At 44.3% G+C, this 21,187-nt stretch overlaps 1 protein-coding gene across 1 annotated transcript; it reads right to left on the bottom strand.

Moving 5' to 3' along the window:
- Positions 1-16,858: 16,858 nt before the first annotated feature.
- Positions 16,859-17,958, bottom strand: LOC103741691 (DET1- and DDB1-associated protein 1-like). The gene is made up of 2 exons (XM_008842611.3): positions 17,860-17,958; positions 16,859-17,679 (listed from the first exon to the last, which is right to left on the bottom strand). The coding sequence occupies exons 1-2, from the start codon at positions 17,956-17,958 to the stop codon at positions 17,374-17,376; spliced, it is 405 nt and encodes a 134-aa protein (XP_008840833.1). The 3' UTR covers positions 16,859-17,373.
- Positions 17,959-21,187: the final 3,229 nt, after the last annotated feature.

The following is a 21,187-nucleotide window of genomic DNA, read 5'->3' as shown; positions in this document are numbered from 1 at the left end:
TTAAAACAATTTTGTTATTTTTATATTATGTGTATGAGTGTATTGCCTGTATGTATGTAAGTGTACCCATGATGTGCCATGCCTGCAGAGGTCAGAAGAGGGAATCAAATCCCCTGGAACTGGAGTTAGGATGGTTGTTAGCCACTATGTGGATGCTGGGAACTGAACTCGGGTCCTCTGCAAGAGCAGCCAGTGTTCTTGACTATTGAGCTATCTCTCCAGCCCCTACATAGTTTGTTTTTGAGACAATTCTAGGTAGCCTGGTGGGAAGTATGCCACCATACCCAGTCTTATGAGGAGCCAGGGATTGAACTCAGGACTTCCTGAATAGTAGACAAGCATTATACCAACTGAACTACATCCATAGCCCTTGTCTTGTGTTTTTGAGATAGGATCTCCCTATGGTAGCTTAGGCTAGGATTGTTCCTCTTGCCTCCGCCTCTTATGTTATAGTACTACAGATGTGTAACGCAATGCCTAACTACTAACTAAATATTTTTGGGTTTTTTTTTAGACAGCGTCTCTCTGTAGCCCCATTTGGCCTGGAACTCGCTATGTAGGCCAGGCTGCTTTGATCTCATAGAGATCCACCTACCTCTGCTTCCTAAGTGCTAGGATTTAAGGCATGTGCCACCATGCCTGGCTCATAATTAAATAAAAAAAATATTTTCTAGGGGCTGGATAGATGACTCAGCTGTTAAGAGCATTGACTGCTCTTGGAGAGACTCCGGTTCTATTCCCAGCACCCATGTGGTGACTAACAATTGTCTGTAGCTCCAGTTCCAGGGAGTCCAACGCCCTCTTCTGACCTCCTCAGGCACTCGTGACACGGGCATACCTACCTACATGCAAGCAATACATTTATACATCTAAAATAAAAGTAATAAATAAAATGTTTTAAAAAATCTTTTCTAACCAGTAGACAAGTGAGTAGAAGACTGGAACAAGCACACCATAGAATGCTCAGCAAACATGTGAGAGATCTTCAGTTCCCATCAGGGAAAAGAAAAATCAATTCACAAATGGAACAGCACATAATATAAGATGGATATATTTTTTGAATATTTTATTATTTTGTTTTACACGTATGAGTGTATTGCTTGCATATATGTTAGTACACCCATGTTGTGCAATGCCCATAGGTCAGAAGAGGGTGTAGGATCCCCTGGAACTGGAGTTACAGACAATTGTTAGCTACGATGTGGGTGCTGGGAATGGAACTCAGGTCCTCTGCAAGAGCAACCAGTGTTCTTAACCACTTAGCCATCTCTCCAGCCCCGGATAGGTACATTTTTGAAATTTATTTATTTATTTATTGATCTTTTTGAAACAGGGTCTCCTAGTAGCCCCAGCTGATCTGGAACTCACTATGTAGACCATGTTACAGAAAAATCAGAGACCAACAGCCTAAGTCATGTGAGGAGAGGAAGTTTAATTTGATGCCAGTGGGACTGACCCCAGACCCCACCAATAAAAGGAGTCAGACCCCTTGTTCATGTTTTGGAGGGTTTTTATACTCATGTGAGGATTGCAAGCAAAAGGTACATAACATATACATGGTAATTAAGATAACATAGGGCTGCAAAGGTAATAGAAATTCAAAGGTTACAGGAATGTGACAGTTTTGGAAAACAAAGACTTCTATCATAGATAACCTTGGGGGTAGGGGAAGATTCCCCTTTACTTCCCCAGTTCTACCTCTAGGCTTTCCCTGCTGCAGAGTTCTTAATTACCATCACATTGCAAAGCTTTTGGCATCTGACTTGCTCTTCTATTTCCATAATAACCAGGCTGGCCTGGAACTCACAGAGATCTACCTGACTCTGCCTCCCAAGTGCTAGAATTAAAAGTGTGACTGAAAATTATTTATTTTTAAATTATGTGTATGTGTGTGTGAAGTATGTGCAGGTGAATGCAGGTGCCAATGGAAGCCATAGGCATCTGATTTCTCAGGATCTGTAGTTACAGGCAGTTGTGAGCCACCCCACATGATTGCTGGGAATTGAACTCCAGTGTTCTGAAAGAGCAGTACATGCTCTTAAACATTGATGAGCCATTTCTCCAACTGACAGATGGGTAATTAAAAAGAATATAAGTGGGACCCGGTAGTTCCCTTGACTCTGGAGGTTAAGGTAGGAGGATCGCTTGAGCCCAAAAGTTCAAGGACAGCCTGAATAATACTGTAAAACTCCAACTAAAAAGAAGTAATTAGCTGGGTGTGGTGGAGCATGCCTTTTAATCCCAGTACTCTGGAGGCAGAGACTGGCGAATTTGAGGCCAGCCTGGTCTACATATGGAGTTCCAGGCCAGCCAGGGCTAAAAGTGGGACCCTGTCTCAAAAAAAAAAAAAAAAAGTAATGGTTTACACACTGTTGGTGGAAGTAGAAAATGATGCAATTACTTTGGAAAACCATTTATGTAATAAGGGGGCCTGGAGAGATGACAGCGGTTAAGAACACTTGCTGTTTTTCCAGAGGACCCGGGTTCGATTCCCAGCATCCACATCATGGCTAAATAATAAAATATTAAAAAATAAAAAGCATCTGCAGTGTCTTAGTTGGTTTTTGTTGCTCATAATTCAATGCCACAGACAGTATAAATTATAAAGGAAAGAGGTTTATTTTGTCCTACAGCTCTTGTTTAGGTTTAAGGAGCCAACTTGGGTGGTGGCCACCTTCTTGTTGGCTTCTTTTGTCTTGGGTCAGAAGCCTCTGGGTTGTTTTATGGTTTGTGCTGAATGTGAAATCCTTCTTCAGATGCCTCTTGGCTTCTATGTCATTGGGCACGATTGCTGAGTTCTTTCCTATTCTGTGTGTAAAGGTGCAATGCCCCTGGGGCATCTGGGACAATCTTTTTCACTGCCAGCTGGCACTCTATCATATTCATTTGCCCTTTCTCCCTAGTTGTTGGTTCCTCCTATTTCTTTCACACACACCCCTATGCACACATGTGTGATTATTTCCTTAGAACACATATTTATAAGTGGAATGTGGGTTAAGCATGGTGCTGCACACCTGTGATCCTGGCACTGAGGTAGAGACAGAAAGATCTGGAGTTCCAAGCCAGTTTGGGTTACATAGCAAATCCTCACAAAACAAAACAACTAACAGCTGGTCCTGGCGGCCCACACCTTTCAACCCAGCACTTGAGAGGCAGAGACTGGAAGATATCTGTGAATTCAAGGCCAGCCTGGCCTACATAGTGAGTTCTAGGCCAGCCAGGGTCACATAGTGTGACCCTGTGTCTAAATAAATAAATAGATAATAAAATAAAAAACAAATAGAAGTGGAATTGTGAGGCCAAAGAAATCATTATTCAGCAGATTGCCTTTTATTTATTTTGGTCCTTTTCAGATGGGGGCTCCCTGTAGCATCAGCTGGCCTGGAAGTCCCTGTGTATACCAGGTGGGCCTCCAACTCACAGAGATTTGCCTGCCTCTGCCTCCCAAATGCCGGTATTAAAGGTGTGTGCTGCCACACCTGGCCAGACTGCCTTTAAAAAAATTTAATTAAAAAAAAAATGTGTATGAGTGTATTGCCTGCATGTATGTAAGTGCACCCATGCTGTGCAGTGGTCACAGAGGTCAAAAGAGGGCATCGGATCTACTGGAACTGGGGTTACAGAGGGTTATTAGCCGCCATATGGGTGCTGGGAACAGAACTGGGTCCTCTGCAAGAGGTGGTGCTCTTAACCTTTGAGCCATATCTCCAGTCCCCAAACTGCCTTTTGAGTACTTTCTCTGTGCAGGGCTGTTATAGGTGCTGGGGAGACATCAAGGAATTTAGAATTTCACATTCCCTGCCCTAGTGGTGCTGACATTCCACAAATACAAAGAAGCTCACTTTCACCCGCAGATTGAATGTCTATTTTGGGAACGGCTCTCTACATGGGGGTGGAGGGAAGCTAGATGCTGTCAAGATCCTCTGGTTGCCAGGTGTGGTGACACACTCCTGTAATCGGGAGGCGGTAGTTGGACGGCCCATTGGAGGATTAGAGGTGGGGCGACTGTGAGAACAACGATAAAGTCAGGTTGTGTTTTTCAGGTGAATCTGGCATTACCGGAAGCAGCCATTTGTAGGTAGCATACTTGTACCAGGAAAATGTGTGGGTGGGAATGGAGTCAATGACAAGACAGTGACTCTCTGGAACATACTACTGCGAGACGTGGCTGCGGGAGGTACTATGGGCAAGGGGTCGGGTATTGTGAAAGTGCTAACGTGGCACTGTGAAAAGAACTGAGCCGCAACAGAGACAGAGGATGGCGCCTGCGGAGCAGTGATTGGCTCCAAGATGGACAGGGAGTTATCAAACCCTTCTCTGAGCCCTCATTGGCTACCGCGAGATTGCCTAGCTAAAGCTCTTCCAAGGTACCGAGATTTTTCTGGCTTGTTTAGAGGCTGTTCTGAGACCTTTGACTTGTGTTCCTATTGGTTGCTGGTTCCGCGGGGTCCAGCGGCTAGAGGGTTGCAGTCACAGTTGCAGAAGCAGCTCTTTGGCAGTGGAGATCATAGGTTCAAATCCCATCTTGGAACTTCAGCTTGCAAACCTGTTAAAGAAGTTGGCACTACTGACTTGTACTCAAGGACTGGTAATCCTTTTTAATTCTCTTGTAAGAATGCTTTTTTATTTTAAAATAATGTGTATTGTATTGGACACATGTATTATATTTTAGGACACACCATTCACAACAGTATTAAGAAAAACCTTTTTCGTGAGGCCCTGGCACCTGTCTTTCAGACTATAGATTGGAGTCTAGCAGATAAGATTCAAGGTAACCTCTTGGCTTCTTTTCTGGGCTAGCTCCTCTCTTCCAATGAGCTGGATGCCTGACTAGGGGAATTGAAGTTGTGTGTGTGGGAGGAGGAGTGGGGTGACTGAAGTGGGCCATAAGTGACACTTTTTATTTTTTTGAGACAGGATCTTGTTGTATGGCCCAAGCTGGCCTCCAATTCAAATCTTGCTTCCACTGACCAAGTGTTGGGATTACAGAAGTGCTGTTAAGATTACATTACGCCGGGCATGGTGGCACTCTCTTTTAATCCCAGCGCTTGGGAGGCAGAGGCCCGTGGATCTCGGTGAGTTCAAGGCCAGCTTGGTCTACATAGTGAGTTCCAGCCTCTGTCTCAAAAACAAACGAATAAACAAACAAAAAGATTGCCATATTAGCCGGGCAGATGCCTTTAATCTCAGCACTAATCTACATAGTGAGTTCCAGGTCAGCTAGGGCTACAGGGAGACCCTGTCTCAATGACAAAAAAAATTTACAATACTATTATTTATTTATTTTGTATGTATTTCTTTGTCAGAAGGCATGTGCCCATGGATATCAGAGGACAACTTTTAGGAGTCAATTCTCTCCTTTAACAGTGGACTCCAGGGATCAAACTCAGGTCCTCTGGCTTGCGTGGCAAGCACCTTTACCTGCTGAGCCATCTTGCCTGCTGAAGACTACACTTTTTTTTTTTTTTGGTCTTTTTGAGACAGGGTCTCCCTGTAGCCCCAGCTGTCCTGGAACTCACTATGTAGACCAGGCTGGCCTTGAACTCAAAGAGATCTGCCTGCCTCTGCCTCCCAAGTGCTGGGATTAAAAGCATGCACCACCACGCCCAGCCCTAAAAATATTTTATTTATTATTTTTATTTATTATTTTTATTTTTGTTTTTGGTCTTTTTGAGACAGGGTCTCCCTGTAGCTCCAGCTGTCCTGGAACTCACTATGTTGACCAGGCTGGCCTTGAACTCAGAGAGATCCACCTGCCTTTGCCTCCTGAGTGCTGGGATTAAAAGAGTGCACCACCACGCCCTGCTATTATTTTTATTTTATGTCTATGCGTGTATTACCTGCACGTAGGTAAGTGTGCACCTGTGTCATGCAATGCCTGTTTAGTCAGAAGAGAGCTTCGGATCCCCTGGAACTGGAGTTATAGCCAGTTGTTAGCTGCCATGTGGGTGCTGAGAATCAAATTCAGGTCCTCTGCAAGAACAGCCAGTGCTCTTAACCACTGAGCCATCTCTCTAGCCCTGAGTTTGCTCCTAATTCTTTTATTAATGAAACTAAGAACCCCACGAGGGGGCCTTGATTTCCCTGGTATCATATGACAGCTCTCCTAGGACTCCCCAAGATGTCTGGTAGCACTTCTTTCCTGCCTTTTAATACTTTAATCTGCAGAGAAAATGAACCCACTCCTGTACCCCTAGACAGCATCAATGTGAAATCTCTGACATGGAGTTTCAATTCAGGTTATAATATATGTATGGGCAGTCTGTGAAGTCTCTGAACTATTTGGAGTTCCATGCCCCAGTTTTTAGATCCTTGGGACTGGAGAGATGGCTCAGTAGTTAAGAAGACTTACTGCTTTTCCAGAAGACTGTTCCCAGCACCCACATGGCGGCTAAGCTGTTTCTCCAGCCCTTCTTATTTAACTTTTTTTGAGACAGGGTCTCCCTGTAGCCCCAGCTGGCCTGAAACTTGCTATGTAGACCAGGCTGGACTCAAACTCACAGAGATCTGCCTGCTTCTGCCTCCCAAGTGCTGGGACTAAGGGTGTGTGCCACCACGACCTGCATTTATTGGGCTTTCTTACAGAGCACAGGGGAGAGGTTACTTAGAGGTGTATAAATGACACCCCCCCACAAACAGCTACATCACTACAAAGTCCCACTCCATCATGAATGGTTATCTCATGGAAGTTGAGTCATGCGGTCCCATTTTTTCCCCTCTCTTTATTTTTTTAGTAATCAATTATTTATTATTATTATTAATTATTATTATTATTTTGGTCTTTTTGAAGCAGGGTCTCCCTGTAGCCCCAGCTGTCCTGGAACTCACTATGTAGACCAGGCTGGCCTTGAACTCACAGCGATCTGCCTGCCTCTGCCTCCCAAGTGCTGGGCCTACAGGCATGCGCCACCATGCCCGACTATTATTTTTAATTTATGTGTATGACTGTTGCCTGCATGTAAGTGCAACTGTGTCATGCAGTGCCCACGGAGGTCAGAAGAGGGCATCAAATTCCCCTGAAACTGGAGTTAAGGACGATTGTTAGCTGTCATGTGGGTGTTGGGAATTGAACCTAGGTCCTCTGCAAGAGCAGCCAGTGCTCTTAACTGATGAGTCTCTCTCCAGCCTCTTATTTATTTATTTTATGTGTATGAGTGTTTTGCCTAGATGTATGTAAGTGTACCACCTGTGTGCAAATTCTCAGCAGTCAGAAGAGAGTGTAAGATCCCCTGGCTCTGCAATTATAGATGGTTGTTAGCTACTGTGTGGGTGCTGGTAACTGAACCTGGGCAAGCGTAACCAGTGCTCTTAACTGCTGACCCATCTCTTAAGCCCCAAGTTTTTGGGTTTCTTTTTAAAAATATTTTATTTATTATTTTTATTTTATGTGTATTGGATTTCTTGATAGCCATTCTGACTGGGAAAAGGTAGTGCCTCAATGTGTTTTTAATTTGCATTTCTGTGATGACTAGGGATGTTGAGCACTTTTTTGTTTTGTTTTTTTGAGACGGGATCTCGCTATGTAGCCCTGGCTGACCTGGAACTTGCTATGTAGAACAGACTGGCCTGGAACTCTCAGAGGTCTGCATGCCTCTGCTTCCTGAGAGCTGCTGTTAAAGGCATGCACCACCATGCCCAGTCATGTTGAACACTTTTTAAAATAGTTGATGACCATTTATATTTCTTTTTCTGAAAACTGGCTATTCAATTCTTTAACCCATTGTTGATTAGTAATTTTTTTTGTCTTTTTGAGACAGGGTCTCCCTGTAGCCCCAGCTGTCCTGGAACTCACTATGTAGACCAGGCTGGCCTTGAACTCACAGAGATCCACCTGTCTCTGCCTCCCGAGTGCTGGGATTAAAGGCGTGCACCACCACGCCCAGCTCTAACACTTTCTTACTATGATATCTCACAGTTCTCCATGGCATATGTTTTCCTTCACTGCCATGAGTAATGAACCCAACATATTCAGCTACAGGTATGTTCTTGGGATGGAAGCCTTTGGCTAAAGGGTATTGACAAGCTGCACACACTCCAGGCTTCTACCCATGAGATGTTAGTGGCAACCCCTCACCCCATGATTATGGGAGACAGAGGCAGGTGGATCTCAGTGAGATCAAGGCTAGTCTGGTCTATGTAGTGAGTTCTAGGCCAGCTGGGAGTACAAAGTACTCTAAAACAAAACAAAACAAAACCCAATAAAAGTCTTTAGGTATTGCCAAATGTTCTCTGAGGGGGCACAAAAAAAAATGCCTCTGGGGCTGGGAAGATGGCTCAGTGGATAAGAGTACTTGCTGCACAAGCATGAGAACCTGAGTTCAAATCCCCACGTCCTCAGCATGGATCCATGTTAAAAGCTGGATATCGTTGTGCATGCCTGTAGCCCCAGTGCTGGGTATGGAGAGAGGAGGTAGTTGGGACTTGCTGGCTACCAGCCTCATTCAAGTTTCATTGAGAGACTCTGATGGAAGGGAATAAGACAGGGAGTGGTAGAGCAGGACACCTAACAGTCTTCTCTGGCCTCTGCGCGTATGAGTGCACATACACACACCTCCGGTTAAGAACCGGTTTAGGCCAGATATGGTGGCACACGCCTTGAGTCCCAGCACGTGGAAGCCAGAGGCAGGAGGATTTCTGGGAGTCTGAGGTCAACTTGGTCTACATTGCAAGTTCCAGACCAGCCAGGACTACATATTAAGATTCGGTCTCAAAAAAACAAAATATAGGGCTGGAGAGGTAGCTTGGTGGGTGGGTACGATCACTTGCAAAGGACCCCAGTTTGGTTTTCAGTATCCACATGGCAGCTAACAACTGTCCTTAACTCCAGTTCCTGGGGATTCAATACCTTCTTGTCTCCGTGGGCATTTCACAACATGGTTGTAGTTACATACATGTATGTAGAACACTCATACACATAAAATAAATAAAAATAAATGAACTATAAAAATAGGGTCTGGGGAGATAGCTCAGTGGTTAAGAGTACTTGCTGTTCTTCCAGAGGACCTGAGTTCAGTTTATAACTATCTGTAACTCCAGTTCCAAGGTATCTGACATTCTCTTCTGGCCTCTGTGGGCATTGCACTTATATGGTGCACTTACATCCATATAGATAAAACATTCATACACAAAATAAAAATTAAAGAATAAATAAAACCAAAAAATAAAAGTAGGAAAATAAATAAAAAGAAACACTGGTTTAGGAAGTGTTGGAGAAGTTTGGGGGACTTTGAAGTTTGTGTTCTCTAAGAAATACCTCACTCTATGTCTTAATATGTGGGACTCTCTTCTCTAAGTGGCTTTGTCCCAAGATTTGAGAGCCCCGTGCTCTTTGGAGGATGCTCTGCCAGGAATAAATCACCTCATCATACACTGAAATCCAGACATGGGGTACAAATAGCCCCCTCATCTGCCTGTGCCATATGCCAATTTAGAAAGGTGGTAAGAAGTGGGAGTCACATGACCACCTGTGAACTTTTTCACACTGGGATTGGGATTTGTAGCAGTCCTACTTTCTTTGTCTAGACCACCGAGTTCTGCTTGGTCTGCCTTCTTCAGTACCTTACCCTCTGCTCTGAAGGTCACAGTCTCCGTGGACAGTGTTGTAGGGAAGGCACTTGTTCTGTGGTTCTTGATAGCTGATAGCAGCTGTGGACTGTGGAATTCCTCTCTCAGTATACACATTGCTGAAATGGACTTTTTTGATCCCTTTTGAGATAGGGTCTCCCTGTAGCCCTAGCTTGCTTGAATTTGCTATGGAGACCAGGCTGGCCTGGAACTCACAGAGATCCACCTGCCTCTGCCTCTGCTGCCCAAGTGCTGGGACTACAGGTGTGTGCCACCACACCCAGAAAATTTTTATATTTTATTTTTATGTGTATGAGTATTTTGCCTGCATGTATGTAAGTATACTTGTGTTGTGCAAAGCCCACAGAGGTCAGAAGAGGGCATCAGATCCCTGGAACTGGAGTTGCAGATGGTTGTTAACTGTTATGTGGGTGCTGGGACTCAATCCCAGGTTCGCTGCAAGAGCGATCAGTGCTCTTAACTGCTGAGCCATCTCTCCAACCCATTATCATCATCATCATCATCATCATCATCATCATCATCATCAGTAGTAGTAGTAGTAGTAGTAGTAGTAGTAGTCTTTTTGAGACAGGGTCTCCCTGTAGCTACACCTGGCCTGGATTTGCTATGGAGACCAGGCTGGCCTCAAACTCACATAGTTTGAGATGTGGCCTGCTTCTGTCTCCCATGAGCTAGGATTAAAGACATGTACCACCACTCCTGGCTGAAGATGTCTTAGGATGTGATGTTTTAGAATTGTTTGTGAATATACATCTCAGGTCTCAACATCAGATCTCTGACACTTTGACATTTGTTATGGTTTGAACATGAAATATTCCATACAGGCTTCTGTGTTGAATACTTGGTGCCTAGTTGATGGGAGTAGGTAAAAAATTTGGGAGGCGAGTCCTAACTGGAGGCATGGCTTTGAAGTTTATTCCTAGTCTCTCTCTTTATACGGTCCCTCCCTCTACCTCTTCTTCTTTTCTGTCTACCCTGAGATGTGCTGCTGTGCTGTACACTTCTCCCCATGATGGACTGAGACCCTGAAAGGGTGAGCCTGAACAAATAACTCTTCTTGTTTTTCTCAAGCATTTGTCACAGTGACACAGGGCAATATAGCATGATTTGCAAGCATATGAGATTTTTAAAGTTTTATGTGTACAAATGTTTTTGCACACATGTATGTAAGTGCATGTGTGCAAAAACGTGTATGGAATGCCCACAGAGGCTAGAAGAAGGCATTGTATTCCCAGGAACTGGAGTTATGGATGGTTGTTAGCTGCCATATGGGTTCTGGGAGCCAAACCTGGGTCTTCTGTGAGAGCAGCAACTACGCTTAACTGATGAGCCATCTCTCCAGCTGCGATATGAGATTTAAAAAAAAAAATTTGTCTTTTTTTGAGACAGGATCTCCCTGTAGCCCCAGCTGGCCTGGAACTCACTACGTAGACCAGGCTGGCCTTGAACTTACAGAGATCAGCCTGCCTCTGCCTCCCAAGTTCTGGGATTAAAGGTGTGTGTCACCACGCCTGGATGAGATTTAACAATTTTTTTTAAGTTATTTTAGTTTTTGAGATAGGGTCTCCTTGTATCCCCTGCTAGCCTGGAGCTCACTATGTAGACCAGGTTGGCCTCACTTTCACAAAGATCCACCTTCCTCTGCCTCTCTAGTGCTGGGATTAAAGGCATGCACCACCATGCCCAACATTTAAAAAGAAAATGTTATGCTTGCATATTATAACAGGTTGTGGGGTTTATTATGTGATAAGATATGTATATTCAAATTATGAGATTTCTGAGTTCTTTGTGTCAGTAAATCTCAAAATGAAGGCCTCTGATCTGTTCGATATGTCCCAGGGCTGGAGTACTCCCACCGCCTTGTGGATATATATACCAAGATTTCAAGTATCTTTAATTATTCTTGGGATATTTTCCAAGCTGTAAGGCTTCTAACATGTTGTGGGTTCTTGTTTCATGATATGAGATGTGTGATCTGTTTGTACATATAGTTCACTGTACTTGAGGTTTGTTAAAAAAATATTTTGGGCTACGGATATAGCTTGCTTTATCAGTTACTTTTCTGTTGTTATGATAAAATACCATGACCAAGAAAACTTGTAGAAGGAAGAGTCTATTGGGCTTAAGGTTCAGAGAGATATGAATCCATCATGGCAGGAGGCAGCTAGAGCAGAAAGCTGAGCACTCACATATACAGCCCCAGGAGGAGAGAGAGAGAGAGAGAGAGAGAGAGAGAGAGAGAGAGAGAGAGCCTGGAAACAGGGCAAAGCTATGAACTCTCAAAGCCTACACCCCAGTGACCAGTGATGTGCTTCCTCCTACTGGAGGCTACATCTCCTAAACCTCCACAAACAGCTCCACCAACTAGGGCCAAGTGTTCAAATACTTGGAGCCTATAGGGGACATTCTCATTCAAACCACCACATTTACTTAGTGTGTGTGAAGCTCTGGGGTTCATCCCCAACACTGCAATATAGAACACCTCCCAAACAAAACAAAAACCCTTTGTTTGTTAGGGGTGTTAAGTCTGTTCTGTTTGTGGGTCTGTGTCTAGCCTTGTGAGGCTGTGCCTCAGGATGTGGGTGTGTCTGTGCTCTTTAGTTGTATACTCCGTTGGAATGCCTCATCACTTCTAGATATGAGACTCAGGAGGGGATCTTGAGCTGTTTCTATTATGTGTCTAATATTTTAGGTCTCTGAACTTTATGGAGGTATGTTTTGTGATGGGGAGTCTCTATGTGCACATGTGTCTGTTCTGCCAATGTTTGCCCCCCCTAAAGTTGCTCATGTAATAACTTGGAAACTGAATATGTGACTTCACATGTTAAAAGAATACTTTGGAGGTGTGATTAGAGTAAGCATCTTGACATATTTTCTTGAATTTTCTATGAGGTTTCAGTAAAATCGCAAGAATCCTTAAAGGTGGGAGGGGAGGATGATTATTGTCACTGAATACCATATAGTGCCACAAACTGAGACAGAGACAGGAATATGATGATAGGAATATTTATAGTTGTGTGTCTTTGTGCTGTTTATGGGAAGATATCCCAAGCTATAAAGCGTCTCATTCTATGCACACGTTTGTTATTGGCCAAGTAAAGGCTCCCTAAAGATAAGCAGCTGAGGAGAGGTGACTGGGGCATGGGAAGCAGTGATAACTGACACCAGAGAAGGAGTTATGATGGCAGACATGGAGATCAGAGAAACTAGAAGGTGAAGCATGATTGCATTTGAAGGTGAAAGAAGAGACAAATGACTGTCTCCAGCAGGAAGAAAGCTCTGTTGACATCTGATTTTAAGCCCCCTTTCAAGTTTCCATCCTAAATAAGTGTAATATAAATAAATTTGTGAGGTTTTTGAAGGGTAGTTAGCATTACCATACCATGTTTATCCAGTGCTGGGGATTGAACTCAGGGCTTTGTGGTATGCAAGCACTCTACCAACTGAACAACACTCCCAGCCCTAATTTGTGTTTTTTCTTTTTTTTTTAATAGAAGTTAATTGTGTTTTTTCAAAAGCACTAAGCTAGTGATTTGTTCCAACAGTGATGAGTATGGTATCCAGTGTTGCTGGTGGACATCTGAGGATGGGAACTCCCAGGATGAGAGGACTCTGACCTGACCTGTATGAGTGTCTCTAAGTTTGTGGTTTCAGTGTTTTGTGTGTATACATCTCAGAATATAAAGTCTGTAGTGTGTGTGTGTGTGTGTGTGTGTGTGTGTGTATGTGTGTGTGTGTGCGTGTGTGCGTGTGTATCTGTCTGTCTGCCTGTCTGTCCCTGTCCTAGGATATAAGACCTTTTGGCTGACATGTTCTAATATGTGAGGTCTCTGAGGGGTTTGTGTTATGCTCAGGTTATTAGGTCTCATGTTTCATACATATTTCTGAAAAATGAGATTTCTGATTCATTCATTTATATCCAAATGGATATGCATATGTGTATTTTCAGAATAAGATGTCTCTGATCTATTTATGTATGTTTAGATCTAAAATTAATTGTGGGTATATTTTGTATGGGTTGAGGTCTTTGATACTTTTGTGGGCCTATGACCCCAAACCATAACACTCTGAATTCCTTGAGACCAAGGTGTCAGGTATATAATCAAGTCTCTAGATCTTTTTCCTAGAATGTGAGAACTCTTTGTTATAGAACTATTTTGTGGGACTTACGATCTCTGGTCTGTTTGTGGGTGTGTGTCTTTGTTTTAAGGTCTCTTTCATGTATGTGTTATGGAATTGTAGTCTTTCATCTGTTTATTTCCCAGATAAGGTTTTTATCCTGCCTTTAGATTTCTATCACAATGGTTGGGTTTCAGGGGACTTCATGTGCCATAGTTTGGATCTGATTTGTCATTTAAAGATTCATGCTTGGTTGCAAGTGGAAGACCTTTAAGAGGTGGGGACCTAATCAAAGGAAATTAAGTCAAATGTTCTAGTTTCAGTCTGTCCTCACAAAGCAATTTAGGGGAGAAAGAGCTTATTTTAGCTCACAATTCCAGGTCGTGGTCCATCATAGTAAGGAATTCATGGTGGCAGGAACTTAAAACAGCTGTTCACATCACACCTAAAGTCAAGAGCAGAGAGAATGAATACATGGGACTTGCTTGCTTAGTTTCTCTACTCTTTTAAAAAATATTTTATTTATTTTTACTTTATGTGTATGAGTGTATTGCCTGAATGTATGTAAGTGCACCCATGTCATGCCATGCCTGCAGAGGTCAGAAGAGGGCGTTGGATCCCCTTGAACTAGAATTCCACACAGTTGTTAGCCACCGTGTAGGTGCTGGGAATCGAACTCAGGTCCTCTTCAAGAGCAGCCAGTGTTCTTAATCACTGAACCATCTATCCAGCCCCAGTTTCTCTACTCTTATACAGTTCAGGATACCCTGCCTAAGAAGTGGACTGGGTCTTCCTACACCAGTTAAGAAGATCCCCAGCAAACATGTCCATAGGCTAACCCAATGTAGTCAGTTCCTCACTGAGATTCTCTTCTGTTGTGTCTAGTTGACAATTAAAGCTAACCATCACAGCCCATGAAGCCATAAGTGCATGCTTGGGAACAGGTGGCATTGTAACAGGAGTAGGAACCATAGGCATATGGTCAACTTCTTCATGTGACTTGCTTGTACCCTCTGGAACACCTCAGGCCTGTTCACACATATACCACTTCCATTTGATGATGGATTGCTGCTGTGCACATTCAACTTTATGACTTGTTGGGTAGATAACACCCAGCTCAAGAGCAGCATCAGGTTGCATAGCAACTTGGTAGCCCATTGTCAAACATTCACTTTCAACTAAGGCCTAATAGCAATCCAAAAGATGTCTTTCAAATGGAGAATATTTGTATTCAGACGACAGTAGGGTCTTGCTCCAAATCCCAAGGGCCTCCACTGTAATTTACATATAGGGACCTGCCAAGGGCTTCAGATAGCATCTCTAGCTTTGTCACTGATACCTCAAGTACCATCAGGTCTGCTGGATCATATGGCTCAAGACACAGAGCAGCCTGCATAGCAGCCTAGACCATTGAAGAGCCTTCTCCTGTTCTAGGCCTTCTTCAAAGCTAGAAGCTTTCTGACTTACTTGGCATATAGGCTGGAGCAACACACTCAAGTGAGGAACGTGCTGCTTCCAAAATCCAAATAGGCCCACGAAACATTGTGCTTCTTTCTTGATGGAAGGAGGGGCCAGGTACAACAACTTCTCTTTCACCTTAGAAAGGATATCTCCACATGCCCACACTACTGACTCCTAGAAATTTCTCTGGAGTAGAAGGCCCTTGAATTTTGGTTGAATTTATTTCCCATCTTCTGATACACATTTACTTGATCAGCAAATCCAGAAGGATTGCTGTCTCTTGCTTACTGGGTCCAGTCAGCATAATACCATCAATATAGTGGACCAGTGTGATGCCTTGTGGAAGAGACAAGTAATCAAAACCCTTTGAACTAAGTTATGACAAAGGGCTGGAGAGTTAATATATCCTTGAAGTAGGACAGTAAAGGTATACTGCTTGCTTTGCCAGCTGAAAGCAAATTGATTCTGGTGGCCCTTATGGACAGGTATTAAAAAATAACAAAATATTTGCCAGATCAATAGCTGCATGCTGGGTCCCAGGGTATGTCTTAATCCTCTCTGGCACAGCAGCTGCAACTGGAGTTGCTACTTGATTAAGTTTGCAAAAGTCAACTATCATTCTCCATGATTCATCTGTCTTCTGCGCAGGCCAGATAGGGGAGTTAGAGGGAGATGTGGTGGGAGTCACCACCCCTGCATCTTTCAAGTCCTTGGCATTATCTGTGTTGTACATTATGGTAACTAGGTTCACCTTGCTTTCGTGCAAGTCAGTGCTGCCACATTTAATTGATCCAATTGAGACAATATATGTCTTGTGGTATTAGAGAAAGGCATGTCTTCTAGGCAGTCCCACTGTGGAGAATTAGGTTTTAAACAACAAATCCATTCCAGTATTCCAATTTTCCTGAGCCTTAGAATCCCTTTCTCAACACTAACCAAGGCATATCAGACACCTCCAGCTCCTTCTCAGCAGGCCATCTTTGAGCAAATACTTCAGCCAATCAATCAAATAAACTCTTGGTACCTTTTTTTTTTCAAACTGTGTGAACTTCGACATTAAGCCTATGATCTCTGCTTAGCAAGCCCACATCTATAAACTCAGCCTGATCCCATTTCATGCTCTTTCCACCATTATCCCACACCTTAAAAACCCATTGCCACACATATTCCCTAGACTTCCGCTTGAACGAATTAGCAAACTCATTAGTTCTTTAGTGGTTTTTGAACACTTTCCATCTCACCTCTAGGGGCCTATTTAGCCTTGAGTCAGGTTATAGGTCTAGAGGCAATATGGGTGATCCCTGAGGGACTTCGGCATTGTCTTGCCTGGTATCGTCTTCATGGAAAATCCTTGATGGCTCTAGAGACAATGCAGGGCTAATTCCACCAGGCAAGGGCAGAGAGGGCAATTCTGCAGGGGTTGGAGATGGGCATGCATCATCTGCTAAGGTTGGGGAGACTGTTTCCTCAGAATCAGAGTTCAACACCCTCAACCTCCTTAGGGTCCTCCCACAAATCTCAAATCATAGGATCCCACTCTTTTCCAATCAGTGCCCTCACTTTAACTCATATGATGAGAGCTTGAGTTTGGTTTTCTGCAGCTCTAAGGCTGCTAGAGAGATGATTCTCTTTCAGGATTCACTTAGAAACCTTTGGATTGTTTTATGCAAATTGAACTGGCTACTTTTTTTCTGAGTAGGAAAGATCCTTTTATTGGGGTGGACGTGGAGCATGGGCTAGTCCATGATAAAATGACTTAAGAGAAAGATCCAAAAGGGCCTTGTCTCCCATGCCCTGGTATGGGCTCAGTGAGGCCTGGGCATGGGAGGAACCCCGAGTGGGGAGGGGGTGGGGGTGGGGGACTCCAGACCAGGCAGAGCCTATGGATGGGAAGGATCAAGAAGGCTGCTTGGTGTTGTGGGAGGCCAGGCCACCTTGGCCCTGGACCCTGGGCTTGGCCTTACTGACAGGTGGCTGGGTGGGGGACACCACTGTGTGAAAAAGGGCCTACTGACACCTCACAGCTGGGTCTGATGTCCCTTTAACCAATGCTTGACACAAGTTACAGCATAAATAAAAACTCAAGGAAAATAAATACTTGGGTCCTATGAGGTTGGAGGGGTATGGGCTGGGTGTGGGCGGGCTGCGCTTACACACGCGGGCAGGAGTGGACAGAGCAGACAGACGGGGTGAGCAGGCACATGGGGCCTAGGTGTCCTCTGGCATGTCCGGGCTGTCGGTCCGCGCCACTTTTCGGGGTGGCGCCGAGCTCTCCCCCTCTGCCTCCACCTGTTCTTGGTCTCTCTTCTTGGCAGCATTCTTTCTGTCCCATTGCTGGTGTAGGTAGAGCAGGAGGATGTTTGTCTTTTCTGTCACGATGATCTGTTCTGACGGGTACTCCCGGGTAGGCAGGTACACTGGGGGCCGTTGGTTCGAGGCCTTGCACACGGAGTCTGCATGGAATCGGCTGAAGTTGCTCTTGTTGTAGACTGGCAGGCCTTTCAGGAAGTCTGCCTAGGGTCAGGGGTCTCGGAAAGAGCCCGGGTGGGGTCGGACGGCCGCAGGGTCGGGGAGGGGTAGGAGGTCGCAAGTCGGCGCGAGGGGCGGCCGGGCTGAGGGGGGCCGGGGTTCTCAGGGAGGCGGAGGTGGGGACCACGTGCAGACATGCCGGGCGGAAGGGAAGGCCGCGCTCACCACCGCCGCCACCGTCGTAGCCTCCTTCCCAGCCGCCGCGCAGCTCACGCCGATGAACTGGCTAAATTTGTCAACTAGTTCATTCTTTTCCTTTGCCATTTTATTCAGGGATGCTACAAGAACCAGTCATCATCATTATTTTCTTTGCTTTTCCACAAATGTCCAAAAGTCTTATATATAAAGACTTCTTGGGCTGGAGAGATGGCTCAGCGGTTAAGAACACTGACTGTTCTTGCAGAAGACCTGGGTTCGTATCCCAGCACCCCCATGGCAGCTGTCAGTAACTCCAGTTCCAGGGATCTGACAGCCTCTTCTGTCCTCTGAGGGCACTGCATGACACAGGTGCACAGGTGCACATGCAGGCAATACAGGCATACACATAAAATAAAAATAATAAATAAGAATTTTTTTAAAAGACTGCTTAGCCAGGCATGGTGGCACACTCCTTTAGTCCCAGCACTTAGGAGGCAGAGGCAGGTGAGTCTTTGTGAGTTCAAGGCCAGCCTGGTCTACATGGTGAGTTCCAGGCCAGCTGGGACTACAGGGAGACCCTGTCACAAAAAGACAAAAAAAAAGTTTTATATACAGAGTTCTTAAATTCCTTGCCCCTCACAAGAGGTGAATCAGTAGTATCCAATATCTTACATAGTTCTTAAATAGGTCACACTGTGGAATTTCAGTATTCTCTATACTACCAGAGGAGGCTTCAGTAACTGTAGGCTTCCTTGAGTTGGAGAACCAGCTCCAGATGCCAAGACCACTAGAAAAATTCATTTTTACATTTCTGTTTCTCCAGAACCACTCCTGGTACCACAGTCTGTAGTAGTAGTAGTAGTAGTAGTAGTAGTAGTAGTAGTAGTCAGGGTTCTCTAGAGGAACCAAATGGACAGAATAAGTATTTGTTAACAAAAAGGGGATTGTCTTTAATCTCAGTACTCAGAAGGCAGGGACAAACAGATCTCTGTAAATTCCAGGCCAGCCTGGGCTGCATAATGAGAGCCTTCCTCAAAGAAATGTGTATGTGTATATGTGTGTATGTTAATTGCCTTAATTGATGAGGAAAGACCCACTAGATGTGGGCTGCAGTAAAAGGACTTGGGAAAAGGAAAACTTTGCTTTTCTTGCTCCCTTGATCTTCATTTCAACAGGGAGTTAATCTACCCTGTTGCCGTTACTCCTGTTTCCTTTGCTGATCTTTAAACCAGCCTTTTCAGGTTTCCAACATGGACCGAAGACCAGCAGCTCTCCAGGAATCCTTGAGTCCTTCAGCACTAGGTTGGGACTGCTGAGACATCCAGCCTCATGGACTGAGAAACTACTGGATTCTCAGCATCTCCAGTGTGAGATAGCCATTGTTGGACTACCTGGACCATATCCTGTAAGCAAACCAGTTCATTAAAAAACTTTTAAAATTTATTTGTGTGTGTGTGTGTGTGTGTGTGTGCGTGCGCGTGCGCAGAGGCCAAAAAATGGCATCAGATCCTTTGGAGCTAGAGTTATAGGCAGTTGTGAGCCACCTGATATGGTTGCTAGGAACCAACTTAAGGTCTTGTGGAAGGGAGAGTATGAGCGCTTAACTGCTGAGCCATCTCTCTACCTCCCACCTTTTTGTTTTTCTGAGACAGGATCTCCCTGGAGGCCCAGCTGGTCTGGAACTCACTTTTAGATTAGGCTGGCCTCATCTCACAGAGATCTGCCAGCCTCTGCCTCTGGAGTGCTGGGATTAAAGGCATGTGCCACACCCTGCCTCAGTCTCTTTTTTTTGGGGGGGAGTCTTTTTTGAGACAGGGTCTCCCTGTAGCCATAGCTGGCCTGCATTTGCTATGGAGACCAGGTTGTCCTCAAACTCACAGAGACCTGCCTGCCTCTGCCTCCCGAGTGCTGGGATTAAAGGCCCGTGTGACCACAACGGCTAATCTCTTTTTAATATATGCTCATTCTGTCGGTTCTGTTCCTCTAGAACACTCTGATTTACACAGGACTCTGCCCTCATGATGCATTAATGCTGTTTTACAGGAGTGGGTTAGGTCTTCTGTGACTGAATTAATCGTTATGAGGTTTTCTTTTTCTCTTCCCTTCCCTTTCCTTTTTTCTCTTTTGAAGTTCCAGGGTTTGAGCCAAGCATGGTGGTGCATGCCTTTAATCCCAGCACTTGGGAGGCAGAGACAGGTGGATCTTTGTCAATTCCAGGCCTGCCTAGTCTACATAGCCAGTTCCAGGCCAACTAGGACTACAGGGAGACTGTGTCTCAAAAAGACATAAAAAAAAGGTTGTTCCAGGGTTTGAACCCAGGACCTGGAGCATTCTATGCAATCATTGAAAAACCCATTTTCTATATAAAGTACCCTTTCTCAGATATTTTGTTATAGCAAAATTAAAACATTGCACGTGTTTATCAACAGGTAAAGTATCTTTTGTTTGTGGTTTTATGCCCTAGTTTGTGAGGTATCTGCCCTATTTGTGTGTAAATGGCACAGAAAAGTGCCTTATTCCTCTTTCAGGTATATGTCCATGTCCAAGGGTTGGACATTTTTGTTCTTTAAAATTGCAGGATGTTGGACCTTTGTGTTGCTAATGGGTGTGTTTCTTTCTTTTCGGTCTTTTGGAGACAGGGTCTCCCTGTAGCCCCAGCTGTCCTGGAACTCACTGTGTAGACCTGGCTGTCCTTGAACTAACTGAGATCCCTTTGCCTCTGCCTCCAGAGTGCTGGGATTAAAGGTGTGCACCACCACGCCCAGCTAAGGGTGTGTTTCTTAGGATGTTTTTTCTGTTTTTTTTTTTCCTTTTTGTTTGTTTGTGTTTTGAGACAAGGTCTCACATGGTAGCCCAGCCTGTCTTGGAATTAGCCCAGGCTGGCCACAGCTTTCTGAGTTGGCTTTTCTTTTTTCTTTCTTTTTTTAAAGACAGGGTCTCCCTGTATCCCCAACTATCCTGGAACTCATTAGGTAGACCAGGTTGGCCTCAAACTCACAGAGATCTGCCTGACTCTGCCTCCCAAGGTCTGGGATTAATGGAGTGTGACACCACGCCTGGCCTTTTGTTTTGATTTTTTAAAAAATTTTTTAAAAACTACATGATTAGAATAAGCTTTTCATTACAGCTTTAGCATTCAGTAACACACTCCAGAGCAAGAGTACATCTCTTTCACAAGTGGCTATAAGTTTCTAGGTTCACAGTTGAATTAACAGTCATACAATATTGAACTCAGTATAAGCCATGTAAGACATAAAATTGAATGAGTTTTTAACCTTTAACTTTATAGACATACACAGGCACCAAGGATCCAATTATGACTAGTAATAATCAGATACATACAAATTAGAGATGC

Source organism: Nannospalax galili, unplaced genomic scaffold, assembly GCF_000622305.1.
Source record: "Nannospalax galili isolate Female #2095 unplaced genomic scaffold, S.galili_v1.0 scaffold741, whole genome shotgun sequence".
In the NCBI taxonomy this organism is placed as follows: Eukaryota; Metazoa; Chordata; class Mammalia; order Rodentia; family Spalacidae; genus Nannospalax; species Nannospalax galili.
Note: the sequence above shows the minus strand (reverse complement) of the source record. Positions and strands in the feature narration are given on the sequence as shown.